This window comes from Bactrocera tryoni, unplaced genomic scaffold (genome assembly GCF_016617805.1).
Source record: "Bactrocera tryoni isolate S06 unplaced genomic scaffold, CSIRO_BtryS06_freeze2 scaffold_11, whole genome shotgun sequence".
Lineage (NCBI taxonomy): Eukaryota > Metazoa > Arthropoda > Insecta > Diptera > Tephritidae > Bactrocera > Bactrocera tryoni.
The window spans coordinates 7895074-7911179 of NW_024395824.1; the positions used below are offsets into that span (position 1 = coordinate 7895074).

The following is a 16106-nucleotide window of genomic DNA, read 5'->3' on the forward strand; positions in this document are numbered from 1 at the left end:
GTCTTTGCTCGAACGCCGAGTTTTTTCATCACTATTTTATACCCTAGCCCCCAGGGGTTTCTGTTTATATCCTCCCGTAGTTCCTCTAATTTTTTCTTTTTACTGTTGTCGATGGCGTGCTTCAGCACCTTTTTTGCTGCTTTGTATTGCTCGGCTTCTTGGGGTGCGGCTCCTCTGCGCCTCGATCTCGTGTAGGAACTGGGAAGGCGGAGGCATGTGCGTCTGAGTTGGGCGATATTTTCAGTCCACTAGTAAACTGCTACTTTACGTTTGCTGTGGGAAGCCTTGGGCATTGATTTTTGGCAGCCTTTGGTTATATTAAGCATTGTGTGCTGGACTGTTTTTTTGCTATAAGGGAGGGGTTGCTAGATGGGTTCTGCACGTCTATTGCGGCAAATAATTTCGATGTGTCTAGTTTGGAAATATTCCACTTTCGTGTTCCACTATATTTTCTGAGCTGGTAAGCGTTTCTTCCAGTGTCGATCATGAAAGAGATGTAGTGATGATCGCTGCCAGTGTAATCCTCCAGGACTTTCCAATTATTCATTGAGCCTGCCATGCGTTCTGTTGATAGGGTGATGTCTGGTGTGGTTTCCTCGCATCCCGGTCTTCTGAGCGTGGTTGTATTTCCCGTTTTGAGCACTACTAGACCTAACCGCGCAGTCATTTCTAAAATTCGCTTTCCTCTCGAGTCAGTGCTTAGCATGCCCCACTCTACGGCTCTGGAGTTTAGGTCTCCGGCGATAATCAATTGACCTTCTATAGCCCTGGCTGTGTCCTCTATATTGTCGAGCTTTTCTTGGAAAACCTGTATACTATCGCTTGGCGTCAAGTTGCAGCTAATCATTGTAAAAAGGTCGCACTTGGCCCAAACGAAACCGTTGCCGTTCCCATTGCTTACAGTGGTGGCGTTACTCCCTGGTGGTAACCATATAGCGGCGGTTGAGCTGCTATCTTCTAGCTATGTACCTCTCTCTTTCTTTTTGTATTGCTCGCTTATGATGATTATCTCGTGGTCGTTCTCTATCACCATTTGCGAGAGTAGTGCGTAAGCGGCCTTGCATCTATGCATGTTGGCTTGTAGGATCTTCATCTGTTTCGGTAGTTCCTACATACCGTACATTTTGCGGAGCTCGGTATGTGATCGGCTTTTTCGTGTTTAGCCTCTTCGCAAAGGCAGCATGAAGGAGGGTTTGTGCACTTTTTCAATTTGTGCCTTGGTTGGCCGCATTTTATGCAAATACCTTGCTCTCTTCTATTAGGCCCTTTGCAGTTCCAGGTTAAGTGCCCTGGTCCAAAGCAGCGGAAGCACCTTTTCGGGGTTTCTTTTAGCCGCAGTCTGCAATTAACCCATCCAAATTTGATGCGTGCCTGTCGCATCAGTCTGTGTGCCCTATCCTGGTCCAGCGTTATGTATGCCCTTACCTGCTCTCTTGTGTTAGGAGCTGTTATATTAATTGATAAGTCTTCAGTGGAATCTGTAGCGCTTCTTTGACAGCCACTGCTACTTCTTCTTTTGTTGTGAGCGAGTCGAGGTCTCTGATCTTTATGGTAGCCTTAGTTTTAAAGTCAGCCACAGTTGCAGTCTCTTTAAGGGTGGACTTAAGTGCCTCACAGAAGCTTTCCTTTGTGGACTGTCCCTTCTCTAGCTCTAATAACAGCGCCCTGGCTCTTGTTTTGCGGATCCCCTTGATCTTGACCTCGGCTTCTTTAAGATCTACCTTACTACGTATATTCTTGAGGACTTCGGCGTAGCTATTTCCTTCTGCTGGTTTTATTATAACGGCCTCTGTTTGTCGTTATTTCCTTTCTGACTTGCAGCCACGTTATTGACTTGTTGCCTCTTCTTTGCGTTTTTGGGCGCTTCTTCACTCGTTCCTTCGTTTACGTGGGTCTTTCTGGGTTTTTTAGGCAAAAGTTTTTACCACTGGCCGTCGTTTTCGTGTCGTGGTCGCACTGTTTCTCGCGGCTCCACACGGCTTGTCGCACGGCGCTTCGAGGTTGCTCACTCGGGGGTCGTGATAGAATAGTTAGATGTGCTCGCCTTTTTTCGTTTTCTGCAGCGAGCCAGTTTCTGCGGTAGCTCTTTATGACGTCGAAGAGTTCGTCTAGCTGTGCCGTTCCATTCCCGACGTCCATGCTGACGTTCTTTTGTTTTGCCATCGCCTACTTCACTTTTTGCACTATACCCTTGCACTTTTCTAGGGATTTCTCTTCTGCTCGTCTCATTTGGGTGATGTACTCTTGTTTCGGCGAGTTTTGAGTTCCTTCTTTAGTGGCAGAGATATTCCATTCATTGGTTTCTTGTTTATGTTCTTTATTACTAAAAATTATGAAAAAAGCATATGAAATTTAAAAAATTTGCTCTAATTTTTATAAATTTGTCTATTACGATTGGCATTTTTCATTCGAATAACATTTCGAACGAACGGATACGTTTATATACTTGTTCACGAATGTCATCCTGCCAGATTACGATAGAAGCGTTACGATCACGTATGTCATAATACGAAAAAAAGACTTTTAGGTGATACGTTCACGGATGTAACGATTCGACTCCAGTTTTTCAACTTCAAGAGAACTTTCTGTAAAGTAATTTGTGTGAAAATTGTGCATTTGAAGAAACACAAACTTCAAAAGTTTGATGTGATCACTTTTTATTGTAATTATTTAGTTGAGATCATCCATTAACTTTCTGAGGAGTCCAATTCAGTCGTTACATCCGTGCACGGATCGGCAAACATACGAAAGAAAATTTCGTGATACGTCAATCGTATGCGGTGATTGGCATTATGACATACGATAGCAAACGGATCGTAATTTGTTTTTAATTGACAATAGTTTTTAAAATCCACTTGCTTTAGATCCTATTTTTAGGTCACAATAAATGTGGAACTGTCAAAATTGTTGCAAATTTTCAATAAACTAACAAAAGCTAAGTAAATATCAAAATTGACCGGATTTTGTTTTTTTTTATTTGAGCTCTAGTGAAAGTGATGGGGATGAAAAAATAGCGCGGAGATAGCTAAGAGATCGTAGCAATAGCGGAGGTATAAAATAAAATAAATTATGAATCCTCATTAACAAACTTTCCTTTGTAGATGTATCGTTGAACGAAGTATTGAATCTTAATAAGACGGTGGAAAATTTTCAGATATGGCAAAAGAGGAAGGTATCATCCCACAAAAGTGGCAAGATTTGCTAACGTTTGTGCGGCATAACATAACATTTGCACAGAATTAAAATAAGTTATGACCCTCAAAATTGCGATTCTGAAATAGATACCGGTAAGCGAAACGCCTAATCGCAACCGAAAGAAAGAAAAGAGACTAAGAGACAAAATAAAGTATTCTTCATTAATTTTAATTTGAAAATGTATATGTAAACTGAAATACAAAAACTTTGTTCACATAAATTATTATTTTTTTAATGAGATATTTCATTCATTGCTTTCTTGTTTTTGTTCTGTGTTACTAAAAATTATAAAAAAATATGAAATTTGAAAACATTTACTCCCATTTTTCATAAATTTGTCAATTACGATTGCCATTTTTCATTCGAATGAACGGATACGTTTAAATACTCGTTCACGTATGTCATCATGCCAGATTACGATAGAAGCGTTACGATTACGTATATCATAATTCGAAATACAACTATTTACGTGACGAGTGATACATTTACGGATGTAACGATTCGACCGTTGATTTTATTCGGTCATTTGTCATGTCTTTCCGGAATGGCTTTGTTGGTAAAGTGTTGGACGCATACAGCATCTTTTCAGATAAATCCGCCTGGGCTTCAAGAATATTTTTTCTATTTTTTATTTTTTTTTATTGTACTTATGTGTAACTGCTGGGTATACTCCAAAGAAATCGTTGGAGGAATATTGATATTGGCCTTGATTCACAGCCGTTGAGTATTTCTTTGGGTGGCAGTCAAATCACTGCGTTTAGTATTTTGCTAAAACGGCTTATGTGTCCAGTTTAATCCGCAGGAATATACACCCGTCTTACAATTATTTTGTTTAATTTTACCTGTATTTTGAACAGGTCTTTTTTGTACTTATGTATATTGCCTCTTTTGTAAATACAGGACTTTGTTGTATATTGCCTACTTTATTAATTCAGGACTTTTAATTTGGTGGAGCACTATAGTATGCGGCTCAAAGGACTAAATGTAATAAAACACTTGCATCGAGGGAGAATCATTTCATTCTAATTTTTCATTGCTTCTATACTATTTTTGGAATCTTATCTCATATGTGTATGTTGGTATGTATTGTAGCATATGGTTTATGCTGGATGATATGGGGTTGTTTTTAAGTGTACAATTCAGTACATATGTGTGTTTGTGTTTAATCTTATCTGATCTCGGGTTCTAAAGTGTAAATTTATGACTTGTGTTTACCCATTTAGATAACAATTCCTATATGCATTTTATTATTATTGTATGCGCATTGCATGTAAATGCATATGTCTGTTTATGTATTGTATGTACGTATGGATGCATGTATGTTCAATATATTTGAAAATACGTAGGTATTTATGTTTAGTGGAAAGTATGTGTTTTTACATATTTTTGTGTTTGATTTTGTATACACATTTATGTTTTATAGTATCTCGGCTTTGCTGACACTAAACAAGTAAGCATGTTCAATGATATTTGAACATCCTATATACATACATATGTATATGTAACAACTAATATCAGGTGTTCCGAACATCCGGCTAACTTTACTCTATAGAAGTGCTTTTAAATATTTGGCATGCTAATGGTAAGTGGTATTTGGAAAAATATATAAAACCGGGTCAATACTACCCCAACTCCCACATGTAGTGTGTATAATGAATTTCAACAAACAAAATAAAAATTTTCGGGCATTTTAAATTAAAATACCCAACATTTATTACGCTTGCAAATTATTATATATTGGAATTTTAATAAATGACGAAACTACTTAAATCCTTTTTTATGATTTTATGGTATATTAAAACAACTGACTTTTGATCTTTCAATACTTAATAAGGTGCATTAAGCCTGTTAGTTCTCAATTATCAAATGTTGTTAATCATTTGTAATTGAAAATTAATTCTATTATGCATCAAATTACAAAACGTTTTTATTAGCGAAATTCCTCCGTTTACATATTTTTTTGGTAAGATTTCAATCTGGCCGTCGCTCGTTTCCAATTGCTAAACGTCAAAACCTCCCCAATCCAGTCAACTGTCAAAGTTTAGGTGGTTTTGACGTTTAGCAATTGTTCTCTCACTTCCAGTGAGAGAGGAGTTGGACATCTCTTTATCTCTGTATATAGGTTGTCAAAATAGTCTTGTGGTATTTTCGCTAGTTGGCGCTGAAAGCGCGTAGTTCTAGTTTTATTCGTCGCATCGGGTCATGCCATACCTTTTTGGAAAGCTCATTTCACGCGCTTACACGTGCTTGATTGATTGTCGTTTCTTTTAAGTCGTTCGTGAAAAAATAGAGAAAATACGGCATATTTTACAGTACTACTTCGACAAAGGCAAAAATGCATCTCAAGCCAATAAAATTTTTGCAGTGTATGGACCCGATACAGTTTCCACTTCCACCTCACAACGATGGTTTCAACGTTTTCGTTCTGGTGTAGAGGTGGTCGAAGATGCGCCACGCTCCGGAAGGCCTGTTGTCGAAAATTGCGATAAAATAGCTGAATTGGTCGAAAGAGACCGGCATAGTAGCATCGGTCAAGAGCTGGGCATGAGTCATCAAAATTTTTTTTTCAATTTCAATAAAAAAATAAAAAAAAATTCAATAAAAATACCGCAAGACTTTTTTGACAACCTATTACATAAAACTGCTTGGAGTTCGAAGCTCTGGCTGACGTTTTAAAAATTTAAATAGTTAAATTATTTCCCTGGCTTTGATTCTTGGAAGTTGGAAGTGGAAGGAAAAGTATAAAATGTTCGGTTGCACCCGAACTTAGCCCTTCCTTACTGGTTCGCTATAATTCCTCTTTCTTTATTTAAAAATTTTAGTTATTTTGCGTTTAGCCTTCTTCTGCATTAAAAAATAAAAGAAGTGTCTATAGATTTTATTTCAAATTTAAATGAATATAAACACTTTTTTCTTGTGTATGGATTTTTTCTTAGTTAAATTTAATAAACATAGAAGTAATATTATATAATAATGTTACGTAATAGAATAAAAAAATACTTAGGTTACCCTGGGTATTGGCTGGACTAGAATTATTTTTTTTAGTGCACCATAATTTTATTATACCCTGAACAGGGTATATTATGTTTGTCACGAAGTTTGTAACACCCAGAAGGAATCGTCGGAGACCCTATAAAGTATATATATAAATGATCAGTAAGTCGAGCTGAGTCGATTTAGCCATGTCCGTCTGTCTGTCTGTCTGTCTGTCTGTATACATATATACGAACTAGTCCCTCAGTTTTTAAGATATCGTTTTAAAATTTTGGAAACGTCATTTTCTCTTCAAGAAGCTGCTCATTTGTCGGAATGGCCGATATCGGACCACTTTAAGATATAGCTGCCATATAAACTGAACGATCGGAATCAAGTTCTTGTATGGAAAACTTTCACATTTGACAAGATATAATCACGAAATTTGGCTTATGTTATTTTCTAAAGCAACAATATAATCTCCCATTAAATTGTTTAAATCGGTTAACTATAGCATATAACTGCCATACAAACTGAACGATCGGAATCAAGTTCTTGTATGGACAACTTTCACATTTGACAAGATATATTCACGAAATATGGTATATATTATTTTCTAAAGCAACAATGTAATCTCCGAAGAAATTGTTCAGATCGGTTAACTATAGCATATAGCTGCCATACAAACTGAACGATCGGAATCAAGTTCTTGTATGGACTACTTTCACATTTGACAAGATATATTCACGAAATTTGGTATATATTATATTCTAAAGCAACAATGTAATCTCCGAAGAAATTGATCAGATCGGTTAACTATAGCATATTCCTTCCATACAAATTGAACACACAGTTACTAGCAGAAATGCACCTGTGAAGGATACCTAGCTTCGGTGCAACCGAAGTTAACGTTTTTTCTTGTTTTAATATAAAACTGTAATATTCTTCTTCTTCTTTACTGGCGAAGACACCGCTTACGCGATTATAGCTGAGTTTACAACAGCGCGCCAGTCGTTTCTTCTTTTCGCTACGTGGCGCCAATTGGATATTCCAAGCGAAGCCTTGCCTGGAAGTCCTTCTCCACTTGGTTCTTCCACCACAGTGGAGGTCTTCCTCTTCCTCTGTTTCCCTCGGCGGGTACTGCGTCGAATACTTTCAGAACTGGAGTGTTTTCGGCCATTCGGACAACATGTCCTAGCAAGCCTAGCCGCTGTCTTTTAATTCGCTGAACTATATAAATGTCGTCATTTATCTCATACAGCTCATCGTTCCATCGAATGCGATATTCGCCGTGGCCAATGCGCAAAGGGCCATAAATATTTCGCAGAACTTTTCTCCCGAAAACTCGTAACGTCGACTCATCAGTTGTTGTTATCGTCGAGGCCTCTGCACCATGTAGAGGGACGGGAATCATGAGTGACTTATAGAGTTTGGTTTTTGTTCGTCGAGAGAGGACTTTACTTTTCAATTGCCTACTCAGTCCAAAGTTGCACCTGTTGGCAAGAGTTATCCTGCGTTGGCTTTCCAGGCTGACATTGTTGGTGGGGTTTATGCTGGTTCCAAGATAGACGAACTTATCTGCAACTTCAAAGTTGTGACTGTCAACAGTGACGTGAGAGCCAAGTTGCGAGTGCGACGTCTGTGTGTATGATGACAGGAGATATTTCGTCTTGCCCTCGTTCACTGACAGACCTTTTTGCTTTGCTTCCTTGTTCAATCTGGAGAGAGCAGAACTAACAGCGCGGGTGTTGAGGCCGATGATATTGATACGCCAGCAGCTGTACGCTCTTATAAAAGATTGTACCTGCTCTATTAAGTTCTGCAGCTCGAAATATTTTCTCCAGCAGCAGGTTGAAGAAGTCGCATGATAGGGAGTCGCCTGGTCTGAAACCTCGTTTGGTATCGAACGGCTCGGAGAGGTCCTTCCCGATCCTGATGGAGCTTTTCGTGTTGCTTAACGTTTGTTTACACAGCCGAATTCAGACCTCGCGGCATAAAAGCAGCTCCTATTCGTGCTGTCGAATGCAGCAGAAATCGACGAAGAGGTGGTGTGTGTCGATTCTCTTTTCACAGGTCTTTTCCAAGATTTGGCGCATGGTGAATAGCTGGTCGGTTGTTGATTTGCCAGGTCTAAAGCCACACTGATAAGGTCCAATCAGTTTGTTGACGGTGGGCCTTAATCTTTCACACAATACGCTCGATAGAACCTTATACGCGATGTTGAGGAGGCTTATCCCACGATTGTTGGCGCAGGTTGTGGGGTCTCCTTTTTTATGGATTGGGCATAGCACACTTAAATTCGTCCGACCATATTTTGCAAAGAAGCTGATGCATGCTCCTTATAAGTTCTTCGCCGCCGTGTTTTCTCTCCTTGCGACAGCTCACTCCTCGTCGTACCTGCTGTTCTTTTGCATTTTCCGAAAAATGGTTTCGGTTGCAGCTGTACATAAGGAGTTTGAAATGCCGTCCCACAGTTCCCTTATATCGAGTTGTTGAGGAGTGCTCTCAGAGAGCAGGGGTGCAAGCCGAGTAGAAAATCGTTCGGCTGTCTGTTGTGATTGCAGCTTCTCGACGTCGATCTTTCCTTGTGTTTGTTGATGTACGTTTTTGCTGCGCAGAGGCGGGTGCAAATCTTGGCTGCAACAAGATAGTGGTCCGAGTCGATGGTAGGACCTCGGAGCGTACGCACGTCTAGAACACTGGATACGTGTCTTTCGTCTATCACAACATGATCGATCTGGTTGGTGGCTTTTCGATCCGGAGACAGCCAGATATCTTGATGTATTTTCTTGTGCTGGAATCTAGTACTACAGATAACCATTTTTCGACCCCGGCGAAGGCGATCAACCTCAATCCATTTGGGGATGTTTCGTCGTGCAGGCTGAACTTACCGACCGGAGTGCCAAAGCGACCTCCTTTGCCCACCCTGGCGTTAAAGTCGCCAAGCACGATTTTGACATCGTGGCGGGGGCAGCTCTCATAAGTGCGCTCCAAGCGCTCATAGAAGGCATTTTTGGACACAACGTCTTTCTCTTCCGTCGGGACATTGGCGCAAATCAGCGATATGTTGAAGAACCTCGCTTTGATGCGGATTGTGGCTAGACGTTCATTAACTCGGGTGAATGATAGTACTCGGCGACGGAGTCTCTCTCCCACCACGAATCCCACACCAAACTTGCGCTCCTTTATATGGCCACTGTATTAAATGCCACAAGGACCTACTCGTCTCTGTCCTTGTCCCGTCCATCGCATTTCTTGGACGGCGGTGATGTCAGCCTTCACTCTAACGAGGACATCAAGCAGCTGGGCAGCGGCACCTTCCCAATTAAGGGATCCAGGTGCTTGTCCTCAATTCGTAGTTCTTATTTGGTTTGCCATGGTCGTCATAAAAAGGTGGTCACTTATCCGAGGCTTGTTGTTCCTTTCCGTTGATATGACTTTTTACGTGGCGGATCCCAAACCAGCGCACAACCCTGCGGAGGGGATGTCTCGCCTTCTCACTTTAGCTCGTCTTCAAACGGATGTTCTTAGTCTACCCAGAGGATACTTGGTCAAAGACCGGAAGTCGTGAGCTGCAATTACAATGATATAAATATTATAGTATTATCATATAATTTTACTTATCAGTGCTTATTAAATGTAAATGACATATTATTTATGTATACAAGGTGTGTTCCACAACAAACAGGACTTTTAGAAATAAAAACAGAACAAATGTTTTCTTCGGCAAAATCAATTTATTTTATTCATAATAGTCTCCTTCTGCTTCAATACAGCTGTTTACACTGTCCAAAAGCATGTCGAATTTCAATGATTTTTTCGGCTGATTTTTGATGAATTCACGCACAGTTTCGATGGAATTTCCGATGATCATTTATGTCCTCACGACCACTTTGAAAACGTTGAAACCACTCGTGCACTCTACTACGGGATAAGCAATCATCGCCATAAACTTATTTCATCAATTGAAACGTTTCGATAAAAGTTTTACCAATTTTAAAATAAATTTTATTGTTGGCTCTTTGTTCGAAGCTTATTTTCGCACGAATAATGCAAACATACTGACACTTAAAACGCAATAACTTCACTTCCAATCTATGAAATGTCATGAAATTCTCACTGGACAAGATAAATATAGCAGATTCTAACGCATCTATGGACATATTGATGGCGCTACCAGGGGTACTAGATTCAAAAAGTGTACTTTGGAACGATCCTTGTAAGGAAAAAGTGGTCACGACTCAATTATACTCAATTAGAAATGTTGTAACATTTTTTTTTATAGTTAGTAAAGAAGAAAGACTCACGCGAAAGTACAAACAAAGGAAACGCTGTCGTTAAGAATTCTTTATATTTGGTTTTTAAGACTGTCAACGCTGATTTTCCTCATAATTGTAAACAACCTAACCTTTTCAGCAATGAGTGTGCCAAGTGGTTTTTAAATTAATAAATTTGGCTAAAAATAACAAAATGAAATTGAAATTTGTACTATTGTTTTTAAAGTGTTTATTTCAATAAAGTGGAAATGTGAAAAATTAGTTAAACATTGTGAAATACCATGTGTTATTTATACCATTTTTTGATTTTTTAATCGCGTCGTATATTTTAAAAAATATTATGTTAACAACATTTTTTTTAACTCCTCTGGTAAAATCTCCCCTATCAGCACATACCCCATTTATAAAGAAATTCGATTTCAGTCCCCGACCGCCAAAGTAATCGGAATCGTGCCGTCAGGTTGATTTTAGTATGTATGGATACATTGGAATTATGGACGCAATTTGTCCATATTGTTATCCGGCTAAATTTTAAGGTGAAACGCCAGAGATGTGTTGTGCTAATGGCAAAGGAATATTACTAGCATTAAAAACTCCACCCGAACCATTGTATTCATTAAGTTTTGGGACATCTCAAACGTCGAAGCTTTTTATGAGTCATGTTCAATAACACAATTTTACAATTCAAATGACATATTTTAGTGCTACAAAAATTATTATACTTTTGTAACCTTTTGCTGTTGGCAGTGAAAAAGTTGGTGCCAAATTTGATTGGAGCTACGATCATAACTGCTAAATCAAAAGGAGACGTTTTTTGAAACCGCGTATTGCTATGATTTCAACTGATATGTCATTTCAATTCAAACGATTACAATTAAGTTTTAAAATACATAGAAATTAATAAATTTTTTTTTTGTTTGAATAAATGAATTTGATGCTAAAATAAAAGTTTATTATTATTTCACTTTATACGTAGCGAAGCACAATATAGCTAGTTAGTATATACATACACTATATATATATTTATATTGCAAAATCACCGCCAACTTTGCAACTTTGTTTCCGTTAGGAATTTCTGCTGGACTAAAGGAATTTCTGTTCAAATTTGTACGTCTTTCCGTGCTGTAGCTCGAACGTTATGTGGGGATATAACGAAAGAGAGTTTCATTCTTATATATAAGATTATTACGATTCCAACCAATTATCAGTAGATTAATCTTAATACCCTGGCTATGTACCTATCTTTATATAGTTGACTTAACTGTTTAACCTTTACATGTTTAAAGAGGATCTCCGTGGCGAAATCATGGTACCGGCAGCTAAGAAACTCGAAGACCTCATACATCTGGCTGAACTTTGTGTTGATCTGTTGCAACAAAATGAAGAACACTATGCAGAGGTATGTAAATAAAAACACAGCAATAACATGTTCTGTTTTTTTTTCTTATGTACATAAGTGTGTACTTTATACTCTCTTTAGCTAAATATATTTGTATTTGTAAAATTACAAAATGTAATGTATATTTACAGGGGAGGTATTCTGTATGCATAATATTATTTACAACATGTATAGTACGTACTAGACTCACATATGTTATTAATATGGAAGAATGAACGCATTTATAAACTTACCTAACTACTATATATAAATACATATGTGTATGAGTAAATACAAATCCTTTACCTATATGTTTTGACAGGGCAGGCCCGTCCATATATGTAGACAAGTAAGGCAATTGCCTAATGCGCAAGAATTTCAGGGCAGTATTTTAGCTAACTTTCCCTGCATATTTTATTTCAATAAAATTGATTTACCACATTGTTTTATTCATATCATTTGTACATAATACTAGAGGACTCGTCGACGCTTTACCGTGGCTGGTATATGATGGTAGTACATGGCACCATCATTCCACATTGGAGTTCAATCGACAGTCAGCCTAGTGGACTGCACAATATGAACCAATCTTTAAATGTGAAAAGACGAGAAAGTTGGCTGGCAAGGTTATGATATCAGTCTTTTACTGATTACTCAGCCAGTTATGAATCGTTGCACTACGCATTTGGTTGCAGTTCTGTTCTACCATTCCCAATATTGTGCAAGTGTATTATTTTTGAGAAAGGATCACATGCACATACTGTGCAACACTTCGAAAATATTTCTCTATATCTCAAATTATAATAGACCTTTTTATCAACACTGCAGTTATTCCGCTATTCTTTTATATTAGATGTCGCGTTTGGCTTGTTTGCCCACAATCTAGTAAAGTAGCCGCAATGCCTTCTCGACGAAAATGTTAATGCCATTTTTTGCTGTGATATTAAGAATATCTACTGGGTTCGCCCTAAAAAAACTGCCTTCTTCAGGAGCTACAACTGGTAATCCCGTATACTATGTAAGTAAGCATGCATACGAAAATTAGTGTTCTCCCGCATTGGCTCTGTGTTGTTATTTTTTTTATTATTTCTGTTTTTTTTAAGTAATAAAATTTTCAATTGATTTTTATATGAATTTTGAACACATGCTCATGATTTGAAATATAATTTTGGTATTTAGGGATTATATTGTATCCTATGTCTGTCCCCTGGTTATAAGCTACCTCCCCACCAATTTTCAGCGAAATGTGATAAATGAAATACGGCTCGACCGATTTTCTGCAAACTTCACATATACCATCTACTAATAGTCAGACCAAATCCTAAATCTTTGGTTTGATGGTGAGCCCGTTCTTAAATTGTAATATTACAACGAAAAGTGGCATTACTATATATATATCTATATATCATTACTATATATAGTATATATAAGTATATACTAGTGAATCCGGCCACGCGTTGCCTTGTTATACATTTTATACTATTATTCAAATAATAAACTATTTAATGCAGTGAAAATTTTATTTACGAATAAAACTCAGTGTGCTAAATTTTACTAAAATCGGTTCAGTAGTTTAGTGACACGTACTTTTTATATATAAAGATAGATTGTTATTTGCCTCGCTAAAGAGCTCCGAGAATAAACGCGTCCGATCGCTCCTACAGCCCCGGGCGGACGGTACCGCCGAAAACGCTAAGTCCCGCAATTTTAATTTTGTCTTCGAAAATATTAATTTAAATCATATGCCATATAGACCTATATTAAATCAACAATGTATTTAAGGTATTTAATAAGGTTTAATGCTGTATTGGTTAAAATAGCTTCGAAAATTAGCCATTATTTGTCTTAAAAAATAAATGACACAAATTGTTATTGTGGGATATTCATTATTTTCAATCTGTACAATACTTGGTGCTTTATTTTGATAAATCTCGTAGGGTTCAGCCTGTGTTTGCAATGTAAACGGAAAACATTTAAGTATTTACGACATTAGAAACCTCAAAACAGTATTTTTCCACTATTTAATGGGTGTTATTGTATATAAACCTTCCTCTTCAGTCACCCTATCTATTAAAAAAACAACCGCATTAAAAGCAAAAAAACAGGATTTGAGCACACAAAGAGGTATAGGGACAGAAAAAGCGACTTTGTTTTATACTATGTAGGGATACAAAAACATAGTTCTATATTTTCGTGTTCTAAAACAAATCATAAACATACACGGGAGTATAGTTCATTTTTAAATAGTAGTAGCCAATAGTTGTTATTTGACGTACGTTGAACAGACATTGCAAGTTCGCTTAAGAAAACAGAAAAGACAGTAAAATTATAAGGGGAAGATGAGCCAATTTGTAATGCTAAGCAAATTTTAAAATTGAATTCTATTTTGCCAGTATTGACACTGCATTGTCTTCGATGAAAGATACGATCAGTTGAAACTAGTTATTAAAACTTTTGGATTTTTAATTAATATGACATATGTAGCGATAAAAATAAATATAAGTAGCTAATCAAAACATTTTTTTACACAAATAAAGAAAAAAAGTGATTACAAAATCTTAAAAACCAATTGTGAAAAATGATTGTTTACATAGATTACATCTGTTTGCAAAATTTTAAAATGAACAAAATTATTACGGCACATACGATTGTTTTTTGAAAATTTTCAAAATGATTGGTGCATGAGAATCGACGTCCAAAAGCACTACATTTTTTCGAAAAACAGTGTTGCGTTAACGTCTGTGAACCAATGCTTTCTGACCAGGATGTCGTGAAAAGTATTATTACTGGCGATGACTCTTGGATCTATGCTTACGACCCGGAAACATACGATCAACCGGCCGAATCGTGGCACAGATGAGCCGTTATGTTGATAGTTTTCTTCAATTATCGAGGTGCGGTGAATTTTATTAAGGGACTCAACGCGAACAATACCGCGAAAAAAGCTAGTCAGCGGTGGGTGTTAAATTACGTTTATTACATTTTGTAAATCTGATATCTTTAAATATTCGGATTTTTTCCAAAAACTCAATAATTAAGACATTTCGTGTTTTATACTTATGTCTTCCCCTAGAGAAATAAAAGTAAATTAATTCGTAATAATAAACTAACTTGATTTCTTTACTTACACTTCAAATCTGTGAGCGACTATCTTCTTGCTTTGTTTCTGATAGTAAAACCGACAAAATTGGCTTCCGTGACACCCAAAACCGATACAAATTCTGTTTCGAATATCCGTCTGTCCGTCCGTCCGTCCGTGCAAGCTGTAACTTGAGTAAAAATTGAGATATCATGATGAAACTTGGTACACGTATTTATTGGCTCTATAAGAAGGTTAAGTTCGAAGATGGGCAAAATCGGCCCACTGCCACGCCCACAAAATGGCGAAAACCGAAAACCTATAAAGTGTCATAACTAAGCCATAAATAAAGATATTAAAGTGAAATTTGGCACGAAGGATCGCATTAGGGAGGGGCATATTTGGAAGTAATTTGTCTGGAAAAGTAGGCGTGGCCCCGCCCCCTACTAAGTTTTTTGTACATATCTCGGAAACTACTATAGCTATGTCAACCAAACGCTAAAGAGTCGTTTCCTTCAGGCATTTTCATATACAGTTCAAAAATGGAAGAAATCGGATAATAACCACGCCCACCTCCCATACAAAGGTTATGTTGAAAATCACTAAAAGTGCGTTAACCGACTAACAAAAAACGTCAGAAACACTAAATTTTACGGAACAAATGGCAGAAGGAAGCTGCACCCAGGCTTTTTTTAAAAATTGAAAATGGGCGTGGCGTCGCCTACTTATGGAGGAAAAACCATATCTCAGGAACTACTCTACCGATTTCAATGGGTATATAATATTTTCTTAACACCCTAACGTGTACGAAATATGGGTGAAGTCGGTTCACAATCACGCCTTCTTCCAATATAACGCTATTTTGAATTCCATCTAATGCCTTCTGTGTATAATATTTACATTAGGAACCAATGATGATAGCGGAATAAAACTTTACACAAATACGGTATTTGAGCTGAGGTATCCCTTGTGAAAAAATTGTCTTGATCGGACTATAACTTTTCAAAGTCCCTGATATCGAACACGAAGAACTCAATGCCTAACCCAACCTAACCTAATTTTTCACCGAAAATATCGGTAAATCTCTCAGATATTTTCATATAATTTAGAGGGCATCATTTTTATACTCTCGCAATAAAGTTGCTAATAACGGTATTTCGATTATTACTTTATCATGCGAGAGTATAAAATGTTCGGTGACACC

General features: G+C 37.4%; 1 protein-coding gene across 3 annotated transcripts in view; it reads left to right on the plus strand.

Annotated features, from left to right (window-relative positions):
- The first annotated feature begins 11697 nt into the window (after positions 1-11697).
- Positions 11698-16106, plus strand: part of LOC120779464 (calcium-dependent secretion activator-like) — a 74173-nt gene continuing 69764 nt past the window's right edge. For all 3 annotated transcript variants that reach the window (XM_040111725.1, XM_040111726.1, XM_040111727.1), the window contains exon 1: positions 11698-11844. In XM_040111725.1, the coding sequence (XP_039967659.1) occupies positions 11722-11844 (123 nt within the window). In that variant the 5' untranslated portion in view covers positions 11698-11721. The remainder of the gene's footprint in view (positions 11845-16106) is intronic.